This window comes from Filicampus tigris, chromosome 20, assembly GCF_054856515.1.
Source record: "Filicampus tigris isolate MCC_2025a chromosome 20, RoL_Ftig_1.0, whole genome shotgun sequence".
Classification (NCBI taxonomy): Eukaryota; Metazoa; Chordata; class Actinopteri; order Syngnathiformes; family Syngnathidae; genus Filicampus; species Filicampus tigris.
The window spans coordinates 9374716-9392240 of NC_141236.1; the positions used below are offsets into that span (position 1 = coordinate 9374716).

Below are 17525 nucleotides of genomic sequence, written 5' to 3' on the forward strand. Positions count from 1 at the left end.
GATGATTGCTGTTTGTTGTTCAGTTTTGTAGTTAGGGTTACCATAATTTCCTTAAATAGTGGCTTGAGACATTTTATTTTTTGTTATATTTATTTCATCCTTTTTTTCCCCTGTCCTGTTCAGGATCCAGCCAATGGCGCTGTGATGATTTTTGTTTTAGTTTTCTGTGTTACCTGTTACTGTACTCAACTCAACTTTATTTAGACAGTTCAATTCAATTGAACTCAAATCACTGTCCCCAAGGGGCAATCTAAAACAGTATCAAGTTGCTGTAACTATGTTGTCATACTTCCAGGAGTTGGAGGAATTTGTGAAGGAAAAAGAGAAGGATCTAGAGAAGGCCGAGGAACGAGGCAACGCTCTCATCCAGGATAAGAAAGGCGAAGCCTGCGCTGTTGTCAAGGAGACCCTCAAAGGACTCAGCCAGTCCTGGGCTCATTTGGACCACATGGTAAGCTCCTCCATAAACCAATCACCAACTTGTCTTTCTGGGCTATAATCAAGTGTTGCTGTCACAGATAAGTCAGATGAAGGTGAGCCTGCGTTCGGTGTTGGAAGAATGGACCTTATACAGGCGTGTCGCAGAAGAGATAGATGGGTACCTGATGGAGGGCAGGTACTGTGTGTCACGGCTGCCCCTCGTAAGTGGCTCCCTGGAGGCTGTGCAGCAGCAGGTGGAGAGTCTGGAGGTGAGTGCTGCACAATCTGGCACACACCTAATTCAGACTAATTGGATCTGTGTAAGGAAGTGGTACAAGCTAAATTATGTGAAATTTTGCTGCATGCTTGGAATGGGAAAAAAGTAGAGCCATCTGGTGGACAAATGTGAAAAAAAAATTGAAATTGAATTGTAGTACTCCAAATCTTAGTCCGCTGATAGTGTAGTGGTACACACGCCTGAGTTGTGTGCGGGCAGCGTGGGATCGATTCCCGCTCAGTGACAGTGTCTATGTGTGCCCTGCGACTGGCTGGCGACCAGTTCGGGGTGTAGTCTGCCTTCGCCCATTGACGGCTGGGATAGGCTCCAGCAACTCCCCGCGACCCTATATAGGATAAGCGGTTTGGAAGATGACATGACTCCAAATCTTAATCCTAACGTACCTATTGTGTAGCTTCTCCATTTTTAAACATATACTACAGTATATCATCTAGCAATTTTTGCAAAATGTCCCAAGTGTGTCTTTGAGTGTTAACTAGATTTGTTTTTATCTGCCACCCAGAACCTGCAAGAGGAGATGGACAAGCAGGAGAGCAGTTTACTCAAGTTTGGCTCTGTAACCCAACAGCTCCTCACCGAATGCCACCCGTGTGTGGCAGAAACACTCAACAGAGCCCAGCGGGATGTCAACCTGAGGTAATGCAAAAAAAATAAAATAAAAGTAAAAAAAAAGAATCCCAATTGCAGGTGAAATCCAAAATGTTGACATCATTTTGTCAGATGGAACGATCTATTAGAGCAGATCTCAGAACAGCTGAGGAGCAGTAAGGCCTTGCTGGGGCTGTGGCAGCGATACACAGAATTATTCGGCACTTGTGTGAAAGCATTGGAGAGGCAGGAGGAACGCGCCGACCGCCTGCTCAAGAGCGCCACCAACAGGGACATCACAGAAGAGGAGAGCAGCGCCTGGATGAAGGACTATGACGTGAGTGCAGAGCGTACAAGGAGGCTGCACTGTTGGGTCACTGGGAAGTCAGGCAAAACTGATGTCGCTCACTCTACTGATTTATTACAAGGCCCCTCTACAGAGTACTAAATTACACCCTCCCCTCTCAGTGTGCTTGAATGTAGAGTCACAGTCCAGTCCAACAAAAGCCTTTAGAGAATAGAGAGAGAGACAGGCCGCTGATTTACACAACAGGGGTCAACCAGTGTCCTGATGGGGTTGTGGGTCCTTGCTTGGGATTTTTCTCTCTTGCCTTAATACTCCTTTCAGAATTCGGAATTAAAAAAAGAAAACACGGAGTTCCTGAAAGCACTGTTTTTGGCAGTACCTTGTTTGTTTCAGTGTGTATTTGCTAAATTTTATGCTATTTATTCAAAACAGCATTTCTGCTCATACTCCAACCCTCCACATAGTAACCGGTACAAAAACACACACACACATGCACAAAAGCAACCACAAACAAAATAAGGTGAAAATATAACTAATACCCAGTAATCACAACAATAGTGATGATGTTTACCTGTCTAATCCTAAAAAGACAATTGCTTGACTTTCATTGATGTTATCGGTTTTACAGGAGTGTCTTGGTGAGCAGGAATCCGTGCAACATTCCCTGCAGCAGCTGCAAACTTTGGGAGAACAGCTGAGGAGCCGAGTGGACGCCTACTCGTTTGCGGCCCTGCATTCGGACCATATGTCGCTGATGCATCGCTTGTTGGCGCTGCCACACTCCCTACACAGGCAGCAGGAGGCACTGCAGGTACGCAGCGAGGACTTGGGGCCTCTTTGGGATCTCCAATCTCCTAAGCTTTGTGGAAAACATGTTTGGATCAGGGAGCGATTAAAATGGGCTTGCATTTGAACACAGGAAAAGACAGCCCTGTTTAAAATGAGTTTGACGTGCAACTATTTTCCCCCAAAGTTAAAATCTATAATAACAAGATTGTGTCTTTTAAATTCAGTCCATTTATAATGCTTACAATAGTGCCCGGGACAGCTCTGTCACATTCAATATGGTGGACGCACTAACGTTTTGCAACAATGGGCCAACCCGCTCAATGAGGCGTCTATGTATTTATGTCTACAGTTCTGATGGTTGTTTATCGTTGACTAGTGTGGAAGTCGTGCCTGCGAGGGCTTCAGGGACCAGTTGGACGCGCTCATTCAAACGGACGCTGAGGCCGCGCAAGTCTTGAAGGAGTCCGAGCAGCTCGGCTCGCCGGCGCCGAGTGACATTCAAACACGGATGGACGAACTGAAGGTAGGGCATACGCCTCTATCCATCCATTTTCTAGTCCGCTTATCCTCATTAGGGATGCGAGTGAGCAAAGCGCTGTCGTTCGCAGGCTCCCCTGTCCAAGCTGAGCAGTCTGTCTCCTGACTTGGAGCGTATCAACGTGCTCATGTACAGACTGCCGGTCAGCGATGGTGACTTGAAGCGTCTGCAGAGTCTGAACAGATCGTGGGCGTCTCACTCTGCTCTCCTCAGCGAGAGGTTCAGGTACGCCTCTCTGCTCATAGACATCTCTCGTCCTTTTATGCTCTCCTCCGGTACGAATACATAACACTGTTGTGACTCCAGTAAACTGCAGGCGGCGCTGCTCCTGCACCAGACATTCCTGCAGAAGTGTGAAGCCTGGATGGACTTCCTATCTCAGGCGGAGCACAAACTGGCCGCCGAGATAACAGGCAACTACCAGAGTCTACTGGAGCAGCAGCAAGAGCACGAGGTCAGAGACGCACTGAATTTCTGTGTCTGCTAAATGTCAAAATTGTGTTATTACACCCGGCTGGCCAAGAGTAGGTCCAGTGTACACTTCATAAATGAAAGGAGGCAGGAATCTCAATATACTGTGTTTGTTTTCAGTTGTTCCAGGCTGAGATGTTCAGCCAACAGCAGATTCTTTACTCCATTATCAGCGATGGGCATAATATGCTAGACCAAGGACAAGTGGATGATGGGTAAATAGACACAAAGCCCCATGACATCAAATCTGAAATTGTAACAACAATAATAATAATAATAATAATAATAAAAGCTTAAATATATATAGCACCTTAAATTAACTCCTGAGTATAATTATAATCTATTGATATATAAGTGCCACAGCTTTGGTGAACAGAATATAATTAGACTTTTATCAAATTCATCATAATAACCATAATAATGTACTTTACGGTGTTAATCCCCCAACAGAGATGACTTCAGTGTGAATCTGGCCTTGCTGGCCAATCAGTGGCAGGGCGTGGTGAGGCGCGCCCAGCAGCGCAGGGGCATCATCGACAGTCTGCTCCATCAGTGGCACAGCTACCACGAGATGTTCGAAAAACTGCTGCGCTGGCTCCAGGATGTGTCGCGCGAGCTGGATGCGCATCACCCCGGAGGAGAACCTGTTGCTCTGCAGCAGGCCAGGAACCTGCTGGATCAGACACAAGTATGCATTGCTAACACGAAGCTTTTTAAACGGGCGTACTTAACGTAACGTAAGTTTGTGCATCATGATAATTCATTGGACGAATATATTTATTGAAATTCAAATTTAAGTTGTTTAAAAGTTTACCGCAACATTAATGCTAGTTTTGTTAGCCTATCTATGCATTTTACATTTAGTTAGCATGAAGCTCATAATCTTTCATAAGACCGTTGTGTGTTCTGATTAAATACTCAACATGTAATTCTCCTTATTTTATGTTTAGTGTGAGTATGCCCTACAAAGATAGTAAGATAAAAGCGCTGTCATATTCCACACTTAACATTTACAGGCAGTAAGCTGGTGTCTTGTTGAAGTCTAACCCTCTGACTGCCAAACCTCCACCCCATCTCTAACCGACCGTAGACTCCCTTAGTTAACCTCTACCCCCTCGGTCCACTCTCCCTGTCCCGGCTCCTGCAGCTACGCGAGCGTGTACTCAAGAGGCAGCAGGGAGGCTACATTGTGACGGTGGAGGCCGGCAGGAGCCTACTGCTGTCGGCCGACGACCGGGCCGAGTCCACTTTGCAGACGGAGCTAATGGAGATTCAGGAGAGGTGGAGGCACGCGCACCATCGCCTGGACCAGCAGAGGAAGGAACTGCATGCTCTGATCAAGGTCAGGAAGTTGCGGAACAGCAAATTGACCTGTTGTCTTTTTGCCCACGCACTCTTCTTATACCAAATTAGAAAGGCGCTAGAAATAAAATGACAATAATCTCAGATATTATGGGAAACGAAATTGTAATGAGAAAAAGCAATATTAAGGGATCAATCTAATAATCCTCGAATTACTGGACAGTATAGCTAGCGTTATGTCTGATGACTGTCTTCTACTTGGCTGCGACATTCCTTGCCAAATATGATCCCGTTTCATCCTCAGATACCCCCGAGCTATCCACGCTCTAAAAATAGCCCACGCCCATTGGAGCGCAGCATTCCCTTCCCGCTGCAACTGTTCTGCACTCTCATCTTTGCTTTTATGTGCTGTTTGGCGCGTAGAATTGGGAGCGATGCGAGGAAGGCATCGACGCCTCGCTGGAGAAGCTGAGGGCCTTCAAGAGGAAGCTGTCGGCGCCGCTGCCCGAACATCACGACGAGCTGCACGCCGAGCAGATGAGATGCAAGGTGAAGATGCTGCGTAATCCCATTGTTATTAATACTCATGCGGCAAAATCATCCCTTTTTTTTTTCTAGTGGATAACAAGGAGGTTATTGCTCGTTTTACTGTAGCAGACCCATCACATCACAGTTATTAACGGTTGTGGGGGATAATTCCAGGATGTGTGTGTTCATATTTTATGCCTCACACGTCCTCCGCCTGTCGGGGGAGGAGCGCAGAGAGAAGGAGAGGAAGAGGGGGCAGGGTGAAAAAGAGCCCAGGAGGAGGGAGCATGTGCAGAAAGCCAGTGGGGGTGTGTGGATGCATACATTTATATATTTGTGTATCACAGTGACGGAGGAAGCGGAGGGGATGCAAGGTGATGACGCTTCTGTGATTATACGATGCGACGTAGCACGTTTGTCTCGTAACTGAGTGCTGATATCAGACAGACTTTGTCAGTGAAGGCAAAAGGTGGGCTTCTTTTTCTCATAAACATCATTTCATGTGCACGCAGGAGCTGGAGAACAGTGTGGAGGGCTGGAGCGATGACCACACTTCCTTATTCCTCCTGAGGGATGCCTTGGTGGGCGTGGTTGGCAGTGATGACATCACGCTACTCCAGGAGCGCCTCCAGCTTCTCCAACGCCAGTGGGAGGAAGTGTGCCACCAGGTACAGTTAGAATGATCTAATAAGTCATTTTCTTTGGGTTTTTTTGTTTTTTAATTTACCTCTGTTTTAGCAACCTTTCTATTTTTTACTATACATTTTTTTGAAATTCTAAATGAAATGGATTATTATTTGAAAATATATGATGTACATTTTTTTAAACTAAATTAAATTGATTGCTATAAAAATATTTAAATTCTATATTTTTATGTCTTAAATGAATTAAAATTTCAAAATTAATTTAAATTTCAGTTTTGACATGTTTTTGTCATGTCAGTCAGTAGGCAGTTTAATTTGAAGTGACTTTATTATTGGAACCAAATTGTTTAGTTGAACTACTTTTACTGTAGATTTAAATACAAACCACTGGAGGATGCCCAGGTTTTACATACCAATCCATCTTGCAACTACAATTCCAAATCTTTCTCCCCATCTGATTGCACGTCTTGTGCATTGATTCTTTGCATTGTGTCTTTCTGTGTTTGCGTTGTCAGGTTTCCCTGCGCAGGCAGCAGGTAAGCGAGAAGTTGAACGAGTGGGCCGTGTTCAATGAGAAGAACAAGGAGCTGTGCGAGTGGCTCACGCAGATGGAGAGCAAAGTCTCTCAAAATGGAGACATCAGCATTGAGGAGATGATCGAAAAGTTGCGCAAGGTGATCCCGGCGCACGCCCTTCATGTACCGGTACATAAACATTAGCATCCTCCTCCTCGTCCTCCTGTGTTAACTTGCTGTTTACTCTCCACCAGGACTACCAGGAAGAAATCAGCGTGGCTCAAGAGAACAAGCAGCAGCTGCAGCTCATGGGACAGCGCTTGGCCCGGGCCAGCCAAGACAGCAAAGCTGCCGACATACAACACAAACTCAATAAAGTCAGCGAGCGCTGGACACACCTCCTCGACCTCATTGCAGCCAGGTGGGTGAAACCCACAGTTACTATGATAAAAAATATAATGTGATCAAATAGGCCTATCAATATACACGTATCTTGTATGTGCAAGTGATATTACCGTATATACAATAGATACAAATAATGACTATCATTGTATAACATAATAATAATTACAAATAAAATGATTTTGGTGATCAAAAACATTAAATAATCATAATAAAATATAAAATCAAACACTTAAATAAAAATCCATATCTAATGTTGAATAAATGAAATATTTGTCCAAGAAATCGACAAATGAATAAAATCTTTAAGTTTAAAAAAATGCTGGAAAGTAAACCATTAGAGAAGTTATTACCCCAAACCTACAATGGCCTTTAGATAAGAGTTTAATTTGTTCTGTGAACACATTTGTATCACAAATTATCTCTCGCCACTGAAATGAATGGGAAATACATGTAATCTGGTCCAGCCCCCCCCAAAAAAAACAAATTTGTCTACTGTTTTCTCATTTAAAAAAAAAAATGCACTCAACAGTATTGTAATAAAATAAAGCAGTAATAGTGTTTTATATTATTTTGTTGTAGCACTTGAGATGGACTAGAGCTTTACAGTTCATTTGAAGGGACTTTCAACACAGGATCTCAAATCTATCTTATCTTTGCCGACTTTTAACCACGTGCAACTAAGATTCAGACGTTTTTATCAAGTGCAACCCTGGAATCCCGCCCCCGTTTTCCATCGCCGCCATCCGGCGCGACTGTTGTCCTCTGGAGGGAATCGGGGGAAGGACACTCTGACCTCACGCAGACAGCTGCGCTCTCATTGTCGTCTCCTTCACTCTAGTGACGCATCACGGCGATATTAACTTTGAAGCAATTACTGCAATCTCTTCCCAGTGCCATTTGCTAGTGCAACTGTTTAGTGCATACCAATTTTCCGTACTTTGGACTGCCATCATTATGCATGGCTTCTCTACTTGTGTTGGTTTGATGTATATGTTTCTGTCCGCCTCTTTAGCACATGCCTCTGACTGTAAATCCACATTTAGAAACAGCAGTACTTGTCACTCCACCCCCCCCACTCCCCTCAACACACACTTCTTTTTTTTTTTTTTTTACACTTCTTTTTTTTAACCTTGGAACACAACAGTTGATAAGTCACACTTGTGCCACACTACACAACACCAGCTGCCCCCACCCAACCCGACCTCTTTACCACACACACTCTCTGTGGGAGAAAGTCCCCCACACACACGGAGACGAAAGAGAAGGAGGTTTGCACTCAGACGAGGAGCAACGCTTCCTTGCTAAACTGGGAATCTTGCACCCCCATGGTTTTGGACTTAGGGACGGAGAAGATGGCAGACAGCCCGGGCGAGGATCTGCCACACTGCGACTGCGATGTCACCAGGCAGGGCAACCCCCACGAGCTTTTCTGCAGTGTTGTTTGCTGTGTATTTTAACCAGATTGATTAAATGATGAGCCACGGTTTAGATTTGAGCTAAGGATCAGGGATAGGAGTTGTGGGGCTGTTGCCCTTTGTATTTTGCATGGCTGCATGTAAAACCTTTATTTAGTGCAATATTGCCTTTCTAGAACAATTAGCGAGATTGTATTACCGACGATAGGAGGGGTTTTAGTGTGTTTCTAGGTTAAACTGAACAAGGAGATAATCAGGAATGACAAGAATTCGTACTGTTAGTCAACTAATTGCAGTGCAAAAACAAAAATACTGCACAGGTCAGTACCAGTTGCGTAAAAATTTAGGTTGAGAACAAAAAGTGCTAAGTGGCAAGTGAAGGCCTTGTGTGACGTGACATATTTGATAATGTCACCTTCAACTTTATTTGCATCAAGTGGTTTTTGGCGCGAGGTCACATTGCTTTGTGGGGTGAGGTGTCATGCGTTCACGATAGGTTGATAGTTTCGCACATTGTGGATTGCAGTGCCAAGCATTTTGTGCCGCACAATGAACCCCACTTGTCATATGTACCAGACCTTCCCGCAATATGTGGAAAAAATTCATTTACCACATTCATTAAATACCTTTAAACTTATTAAAACACACTGCACATGTATTTCATCTCAAATACAATCAAATAAGATTCCTTTTAATTTGTCACATAGTGTATTACTATATATCGTCCTTCTGTCAGGTTGAAGAAGTTGCGGGAGACTCTGGTGGCCGTGCAGCAGTTGGAGAAAAACATGAGCAGCCTGCGCTCGTGGCTGGCTCACATCGAGTCGGAGTTATCCAGACCCATTGTCTATGACACGTGTGACGAGCGGGAGATCCACAGGAAGCTTAACCAGCAGCAGGCAAGACCAAAAATAATGGTGTACCAGAAGTCTTGATATTAGTTTCACTCTATATACGTGTCAAAACTACTTTGCTGTTCCGACAACTTCAGCGCATCGGCAAATCATATCATGATATACAGTACAAACCGAAACTTGAAATTTCAGCTGTACAAAAACAGCATATCAACAATATTTGTTCAGGAGCTGCAGAAAGACATTGAGAGGCACAGCACTGGCGTGGCGTCCGTGTTGAACCTGTGCGAGGTGCTGCTTCACGACTGCGACGCCTGCTCCACCGAGACCGAGACAGATTCCATCCAGCAGGCCACCCGGGGCCTGGACCGACGCTGGAGGAACATCTGCGCCATGTCCATGGAGAGGAGGCTCAAGTCGGTGTCTTGAATGACAGAAATCATAATGTGCATTAGCGATGCTGTTGTTGTTAAAGCTAATCAGTGCAATTCTGGGCCTTTTCTGTGTAGGATTGAGGAGACTTGGAGGTTATGGCAGAAGTTTTTGGATGATTACTCCCGCTTTGAGGAGTGGTTGAAGACTTCGGAGAGAACAGCGGCTATGCCTAACTCTTCTGGAGTCCTCTACACTGTTGCCAAAGAGGAACTCAAGAAGTTTGAGGTAGGCTTATTTGCATGATCTTGTTAAAAGTGCAAATCGGAAAATAGGTGGGCAGGGTGCTTGGTATTGAGGTCAGTAAAACATTTTGAAGCCCACTCCAGGATAGAGGAAACATTACAGGGTCATGTTACACCAACTCGTCGGAGCTGGTCCGCTCAGCTGCGGCAGTCCCTCACAGTGCACGTGCACATTGGTGCTAAATGCCTGACTTGGCCCGCTGCCTTCTGTCATGTTTGTGGCTGAGCTTTGGCTCTGAAGCACAAAAACATAAAATACCTATTTATGCAGATCTTTTTTTTTAAAAAAACAATGTTTGTGTGCAGGCTTTCCAACGGCAAGTACAGGAGTGCTTGACCCAGCTGGAGCTGATCAACAAGCAGTACCGCCGCCTGGCCCGTGAGAACCGCACTGACGTGTCCTGCCGTCTCAGGGAGATGGTGCATGATGGCAACGGGAGATGGGACAACCTGCAGAAGAGGGTGGCCGCCATCTTACGCCGCCTCAAGGTAACGACTGCACGCACACTAACCAACAACCGTATTTTTTTCGCTACTTGAGTTTAACAAAGTCTGCCCGTGTCCCCGCAGCACTTCATCAACCAGCGGGAGGAGTTTGAGACGGCCCGAGACAGCATCCTGGTGTGGCTGACCGAAATGGATCTACAGCTCACCAACATTGAGCACTTCTCCGAGTGCGACGTACAGGCCAAGATTAAACAACTCAAGGTGGTCCTGCACACGATTCCAATCGTCCGTGGCTTCTCCCGCGGCGTTGATGCTCAAGTGTTTGCGTTTGCTTCAGGCATTCCAGCAGGAGATCCACTTGAAAATGGGCAAGATCGAGCTGGTGTTCAGGCAGGGCAACGCTCTGATCGAGAAGAGCGAACCCCTGGATGCAGCTGTGATCGAAGAGGAGCTGGAGGAGCTGCAGAGGTACTACCAGGAGGTCTTTGGACGCGTCAACAGATACTACAAGAAGCTGACACGTTTACCTGTGAGTGCGCTGAACTGAACACACGTGGTGAAATACCAGCAATTACAAACGTAAGGAGTGAACTTTGGTACTTTTCCATCCTCATCTCCCAGCTGGCGGACGACGAGCTGGATGCTTCTGACACGGAGGACGGCGCCGACCTGTCTGAGCTGCAGTGGTGCGACTCCACGCCTCCTCGCACCTCCAGTCGCCCAGCCTCAGGAGCGGCCACCCTCGTTCGGGCGGAACGCTCGGGCCGGGACACTCCGGCCAGCGTGGACTCCATCCCGTTGGAGTGGGACCATGATTACGACCTGAGCCGGGGTCTGGAGAGCCCCGGGGGTCGCAACCACAGGGGAAGGAGCCGAGGGCAAGAGGAAGAGGAGTATCTGAGGACGGCTACTACAGTGCTGTCAGGTTAGTCTTTTCTTCTAATTGTGTTCTGTCGTTACACCGTCTGACAATAGAGGTCACTGTTGTCCAGCAAAAGCAAGGCAAATTTTCATCTTCACTATTCAGCAGTGATCTGGTCTAATGGCAGTTATCTAGCTCTATAAAACTGTGTTTAAATGACAATGAATGACTAGCACTGAGGTCAAGACAAACAAAAGCATCGGGACACCGGCCCACGCATACAGTAAGGGAAAATGGGAGACAATATGGATTGTGTCCCCTATTTTGTAACTACAACAGCTTCTACTCCTCTGGGAAGACTTTCTGCAAAAGCATATTTGTACCCACATCATCAAAACTGGAATGTTTTGTTTTTCCTCTTCAGACGTAGTTATTCCCGAGAGTCCTGAGGCCTATATAAAACTGACTGAGAACACATTGAAATCGTCCTCCGGTAGGAACCGCAGAACTGATCAGGAATGTCGCAGCATGTGTCAGGGATGTGCACGCCACCAGCTCCATACTAAATCGTGCTTTTCTAACAAGAGCCCTTCAGATCCAGCACGGCAGCTGCATGTCTCATCCATCCACAATAATGTCGATCAGCACGTTAAGATGAATCCTTCGCATGTTGAAGGCCCACACATAACAACCATGTTTAACCTGCCTCATGTCAGATCTTTACATTTCAGACTACAGTACATGCATGCATCATGTCTGACTAAAACATGCTGCTCAGTTTGGGATTTTTCCATGTTTTCACCCTCTTGTGTTTTGTGTTCAGGCGAGCCGGGACAGCTGGAGGCCAGCCTCAGACAACTGGACCAGGCTCTAGATGCGTCACGGTACCAGCTGCAGGTCAGAGAAGACGCCGCCAGCCGCTCTAGCCCCGACGCTGACTCCACATACATGGGCTACGTGAGTCGCTGCTATTGATTACATGGATTTTAATGCACATGTTTTGTGGATTTGTGGAGTAATTCTCAACAAAATAAAAACGAACATTGCATTATGTGTTTGTGCTTAAATCCATTATTTCTGATGCAGATGCGTCTGATGGGAGAGTGTCGAGGCAGTATCGACGCCGTGAAGAAAGCCGAGGAAGAGCTCACTGAGGACGAAGATGAAATGCCCGGACTCACCAACCCGACCAGCACTGACAGTCAGAATGCAGGTTTGTCTCTCTTTTGCAACACACACACACACACTTGTACCTTGACCTCCATATGCCCCACTTTAAAAGTTACACCTTTAATTGATCACGTAACAAACTAAACTCACCAGTCAGGGTATCACAGTACATCATTTGTCCTATAAGAAAGTCCAGAGTTGGTGTAAAACGCATCTTCCATACAGGCGTGATCGAGCGCTGGGAGCTGCTGCAGGCTCAGTCTCTGAGTGACAAGCACAAGCAAAAGCAGAACCTGCAGCAGTGGCAGCAGCTTATCTCGGACCTGCAGACCATGCAGGCGTGGCTGGGTCGCTGCGAGGCGGAACTGGGCCAGCTGCGAGGCCTGGAGCTCAGCACGGACATCCACACCATCCAGCAGAGGATCAGGAAACTCAGGGTTAGTGATCAAAAATGCAAACATCTATCAGGAGCGCTTCTTTCTGAATCTGTTTTTTTTTTTTTTCCCATGCTCAGGAGCTACAGAAGGGGATGGACACCCACAAGTCTGAGGTCCTGTCCGTCAACTTGAGCAGCGCCAGCTTCCTTCAGTCGGAGCCCGACTCGGAGGAGGCGTGGGAGCTGCGGGACGCTCTGAAGGAGATGAACGCGCAGTGGGATCGCCTCGGCACTTCGCTGGAGGAGTGGAGGGAGGAGCTGCAGAGAGCGCTCATGCAGTGCCAGGTGCTGGACCAACACGGCGAAACAGTAGCCATTCAGACCACTCTGGGAATCAAACATCTATTATTGGACGTGTCTCTTCATGTAGCCCGCTGGCGTGGCCGCTTTAGAGCGCCTCGTTTTTGGCCAGTGCAGGGAGAGAAGGTGTAAGAGTGAAGGGAAAATGGAAAAATGTCAGACGTGACTTGCCAGGGGTGGCTGCTTTAGAGTGCCTCATTGTTGCAAACGTGTGGAAATGCCCGCAAGACCTGGTTGGATATATTCAAGCCAACGGAAGCTTTAATCGGGGCTATATGGTGGCCTGTCGTGAGAGGTGTAGAGAGATGTAAAATATGTGCCTTAGCTCTATAAAGGTTGGCAAACACTTATAAAGGACAAGTGCTCGAGAATAATGTATCACTGGATCAATAAAATGTTTCCCCTCAGGAGTTCCACGAGATGAGTCATGGTCTGCTGCTGTGGTTGGAGAACATCGACCGCAGGAGGAATGAGGTGGTTCCCATCCCTGCCAACCTGGACTCGCAAGCCCTGCGAGCTCATCACAGGACACTCACGGTACTTTCAGGACACGCATTGTTGTTGTCGTTTTCTTCTGTTTTAGTCCCGACACCTTTTGACTCAACTTGATCCTCATCATCACGCAGCAAATCAAGCGCGAGCTGCTGGACTCCCAACAGAAGGTGTCGTCCCTCCAGGAGCTGTCGGCTCAGCTGCTGGTCAGCACGGCGGCGGAGCCGCTCCACAGCTCCTCGGGCGGAGATTGCCTGGAGGCGCAGGAGAAGGTGCACGTGATCTCGAACAGGCTGCGTCTGCTGCTGCGCGAGGTCGAAGCCGACCTGGAAGGGCTGCAGAAGCGACTGGAGAGCCAGAGTCCGCAACAGGTGGCAACCACGGCGATGGCGACGCTTTCTAGTGGATGACGGCCGATTGTCGGTCACATGGAAACATTGCACTTGCTGAAGTGCTGTTTCTTTATTTTCAGGAATTCTCACCACTGTCTGTCGGCGAATCGGATATTGCTGCTGTCTCTGCAGCTGCGCCGCTTCTTTCTGCTGCATCAGAGTCAGACATTCAAAGTTTCCGACCATTGGTAATGCCCTTTCTAATATTAGGACATCTGCAAAGCAATATTACAAGGGTGTATGAGAGCTACGCTGAAAAGGGGGGGGGGGCGAGATACAAATTCAATATGCTACCGTACTTGAGTCTCATGGAATTATGTCACATTTTGAAACTTTTTCTTTTTATATATAGTTTTTGCTTGTAATATATTTTTCCCCTCGTGAACACCTTTTTTTGTATTATATAATATAGTTTTATAGTAATATAGTAAATTTAAATTTTTTGTCTCACTTTATTTAGTAAAATTGTGACTTCTTTTTTATTACAAATGTTACTTTAGTAAAATGACGTATCTTTAAATTAATAAAAATATTCACGTCCTACTTGATTACAACCCCCACTCATAGTCACTGCTTCAAATAATTTTAATTTTATTGTATACATTTTTTAGAAAATGTAAAATTGTGACTTTTTTGACATGGTAATCTTTTTCTTCTTTTGAGTATGGCCCTAATAATACTCCTCGTCCATGCAAGACAACACTTTTATTTTCTTTGCATTTTGATCCAAAATCAAGTCCCATTGTTTTTGTCCTAAAACAAAAAAGTGTCTCCTGTAATACTTTCTTGTGGAGCTCCCTGCTTGTTTTGTTTTTCGAGATGCTGCTTTCATCATGTTGATACAGCAAACAAATGCACAAGAAAACCTGGCTTTTCTTTTTTTTACCATGTTGATATATTTCTATAACAGGAATTGAGAAGCCAGATTTCTTGCCAATCAATCAATCACATCATGGATTATTACATTGCTGCTTTGTTGACGATTGTTTCTCTGCAGAAATGTTTTTTGGCTTTACTCTTTTGAGTTTTTTATGTCCTCATTTGCCTCTTGACTGAAACATTTCTTTTCTTTCTTTTTTTACGCCTCCCTCCCTGCTCATTACGCCCTTCAGCCCCGAGGCAAAAGTAGTCAGGCCCAGCCCGGACCCCCCGAGAGCGGCCCGCGCCACAGGTACCTTGAGCACTCCTCCTTGAGCTTGACAAAGACGGGACCGTGATGGAACCCAAAACGTCAACCAGACAAAAATGTGCTACACTTGGCATGATTAGATCATTTTGGAAAATGGCGTTCCATGGTGTCCCGCTTTTTCGAGAGGGAGGTCATGCGACCAGCTCATAAGCGATGGGGGGAGTAGCCTCCTGTCAGGCTCTTCCCTTTTCGCCTTTGTATGTTTTCTTTCACTGCTTCACTTTGCTGCTTGTCCCCATGTGCCCCCGGCCCCCCGCCCACTGGATGGCAACCTCTATTTTCACTTGTTTTGTTTCCTCTCATTCTTAGCAGGATGTGATGCAATAAGCTGTCTAGTTTCCCCTCTAACTCCCACCTTTCTTTCCTCTTTCCTTACTCCCCTCCCTTTTAATTTCATTTAAATGTCTGCAAATTTTAACATCTTAAACCACACTCCTCTTAGCTTTTGCGTCTAAAAATAGCATTAAAGAAGACATATAATCTTAGTACTTAATTAAAAAGTCCCATTTTCCAGAATACGTCTCCTTTAATTAAAAAAAAGGCAGCAGGCCTTAAATATGACCCACGTACTGACACCTATTGGCATAACAGTTTAAGATAGTGTAATGCAGACACAATATGTTGTGCTATCAGAGGCATGTGTCACAGCGCGCACGTGTGTGTGTGAGTGGGTGAGCTGATGGTAGCAGTAGGAACACGCCGTCCCTCCTTCTGATTCACGGCACTGACAAGAGGAAGTATCCAGACAGGCATTTGTAGCGTTACCGCTGCTTGCGTCTGTACAAAAAGAACGCATGACGTTGAACTCTCAAAACACAACTTCCTCCCACTGGCTTTTCTGTGTGTGACGCCTGTGCTTGAATTCTTTGTGATTTTTGTCTACTGGTCATGTGTACGTATGTGTGTGTCTTTTATGTTCAACTCTGGTCAGTACAAGAAATAATATAGTATAGCTGCATAAGGTGACCACCATGTTAGAAACTCTCAATTTGATGCAGTGCAGCAAACTGTATAATAATAATAATAATAAACACGTAGTTTAATGAAATGAGTCGAGTGTTTAAAGCAGCTCTTGTTGTCTCTCAGGTGGTCATTAACTAAGATGAACTGTCCAAAGTATTTGGGAGATAAGAGAAAAATGTTATTTTGGTGCAGAAATCCCTCCATTGAAACAAGTTTACTGCCCACTGCAATGCTTTGCAAACACTTGAGTGCTTGACTCCTTTTTCTGCATGTCCTCCCTCCCAGCCGCAGGAGGTCACCCACCGGCGCCGCTGGTTGCGTTTCCTCCCATTCTGACCTTTTGGATGGCATCTCGTCGCCGTCCTCCCCCTCCTCCAAACAGCCGTCCTTCATGCAAAGGGTCCTGCGGGCGGCGCTGCCCGTTCATCTGCTCCTCTTGCTCCTCATCGCCCTGGCCTGCATGGTTCCCATGAGCCAGGAGGACTACAGCTGTCACCACGCCAACAACTTTGCCCGCTCCTTCCACCCCATGCTTCGTTACACAAATGGACCTCCGCCCATATAGTGGCTTTTTTTTTTTTATCCTGCTCATTGCTTTGCCAAGGACTCCTGTGAATGTGCCCTTTTCACCCTGTGCCCTACACTAGCATTATATTATGACCAGGAAGTGAGACAAATATGTCACTGGCCCTTTAAGGCGTACTAATGAACCTTCATGAAATGTTTTTTATTTAGTTAAATGTATATATATAATTATGAAGGTTGTCGTTTTTTTCCAACGAGGAGGAACAAAGCACTATTTATATACACTCAATGGGAGCCAAAGTCGTCTACTATTCCCAGTGCTGCTATTTATGTTCAGCTATGAAGATTATAAGTGTGTAGACATGTTAGACCTTTAATGACAAATAAACAGCACAGGAAACAGCCACTTGGAAATATAAAGAACAAAAACGTGACTACAATCACATCAAGTTTATTGACGTTTACGGGGCGAATGGACTTGTATGTTAAAAATAAAATACACATCCGATACTTCCGGGATAAAAATACCCGGAAGTTCATTCGCTTCCGGGAATGAACACCCGGATGTCACAGCCGGTTTAATTCATGCTAAGCCACGTCGTGTAGTTGACTAGAAAGATAGTCCTGTTTGAGTGCTAAACTTATAATTTAATTTTTCTGACTTCATTTCGTTGTTGTTCTTACTAACTTTATTGTTGTTAAGAAGCACCCGAGCACTGGCTGTTTCAAAGGTACTGCACTGACAAACTGAAAAGTCTTTTGAGTTTGAGCTAAATCGGCTGACTTGTACCCGCCAAATGTCAAGGCTTGTATTCCTGTTTTGTTTTTGTTTTTTAGTTCAGTGTTTAAACAATTGGGGCAATTGTGATTTAAAAAAATACTTTTAATGACAATTTGTCTAAAAAAATGCTTACATTTGTATTTAAAAAAAATATTTGTGTTCGCGCATGCACTTGAAACTCCCCAAAGCCAAACAATCACTGGTTGTGAAGCTAATA

General features: G+C 45.5%; 1 protein-coding gene across 4 annotated transcripts in view; it reads left to right on the forward strand.

Moving 5' to 3' along the window:
* syne1a (spectrin repeat containing, nuclear envelope 1a) overlaps nt 1-16929 on the forward strand; it is a 125073-nt gene extending 108144 nt beyond the window's left edge. For 2 of the 4 annotated variants that reach the window (XM_086019601.1, XM_086019602.1), the window contains 32 exons: nt 296-451; nt 519-689; nt 1221-1354; nt 1439-1643; nt 2242-2424; nt 2779-2925; nt 3011-3165; nt 3247-3394; nt 3532-3626; nt 3862-4099; nt 4559-4753; nt 5137-5262; nt 5754-5909; nt 6401-6559; nt 6655-6821; nt 8957-9119; nt 9303-9490; nt 9584-9734; nt 10058-10240; nt 10322-10459; nt 10536-10727; nt 10820-11123; nt 11485-11553; nt 11884-12017; nt 12147-12273; nt 12456-12667; nt 12745-12951; nt 13375-13503; nt 13593-13829; nt 13931-14038; nt 14963-15021; nt 16288-16929. In XM_086019601.1, coding sequence (XP_085875727.1) covers nt 296-451; nt 519-689; nt 1221-1354; nt 1439-1643; nt 2242-2424; nt 2779-2925; nt 3011-3165; nt 3247-3394; nt 3532-3626; nt 3862-4099; nt 4559-4753; nt 5137-5262; nt 5754-5909; nt 6401-6559; nt 6655-6821; nt 8957-9119; nt 9303-9490; nt 9584-9734; nt 10058-10240; nt 10322-10459; nt 10536-10727; nt 10820-11123; nt 11485-11553; nt 11884-12017; nt 12147-12273; nt 12456-12667; nt 12745-12951; nt 13375-13503; nt 13593-13829; nt 13931-14038; nt 14963-15021; nt 16288-16567 — 5316 coding nt within the window. In that variant the 3' untranslated portion in view covers nt 16568-16929. Of the gene's footprint in view, nt 1-295; nt 452-518; nt 690-1220; nt 1355-1438; nt 1644-2241; nt 2425-2778; nt 2926-3010; nt 3166-3246; nt 3395-3531; nt 3627-3861; nt 4100-4501; nt 4754-5136; nt 5263-5753; nt 5910-6400; nt 6560-6654; nt 6822-8956; nt 9120-9302; nt 9491-9583; nt 9735-10057; nt 10241-10321; nt 10460-10535; nt 10728-10819; nt 11124-11484; nt 11554-11883; nt 12018-12146; nt 12274-12455; nt 12668-12744; nt 12952-13374; nt 13504-13592; nt 13830-13930; nt 14039-14962; nt 15022-16287 lie in introns of all 4 variants that reach the window. The other 2 variants (XM_086019600.1, XM_086019599.1) reach the window with 2 other exon arrangements.
* Nucleotides 16930-17525: the final 596 nt, after the last annotated feature.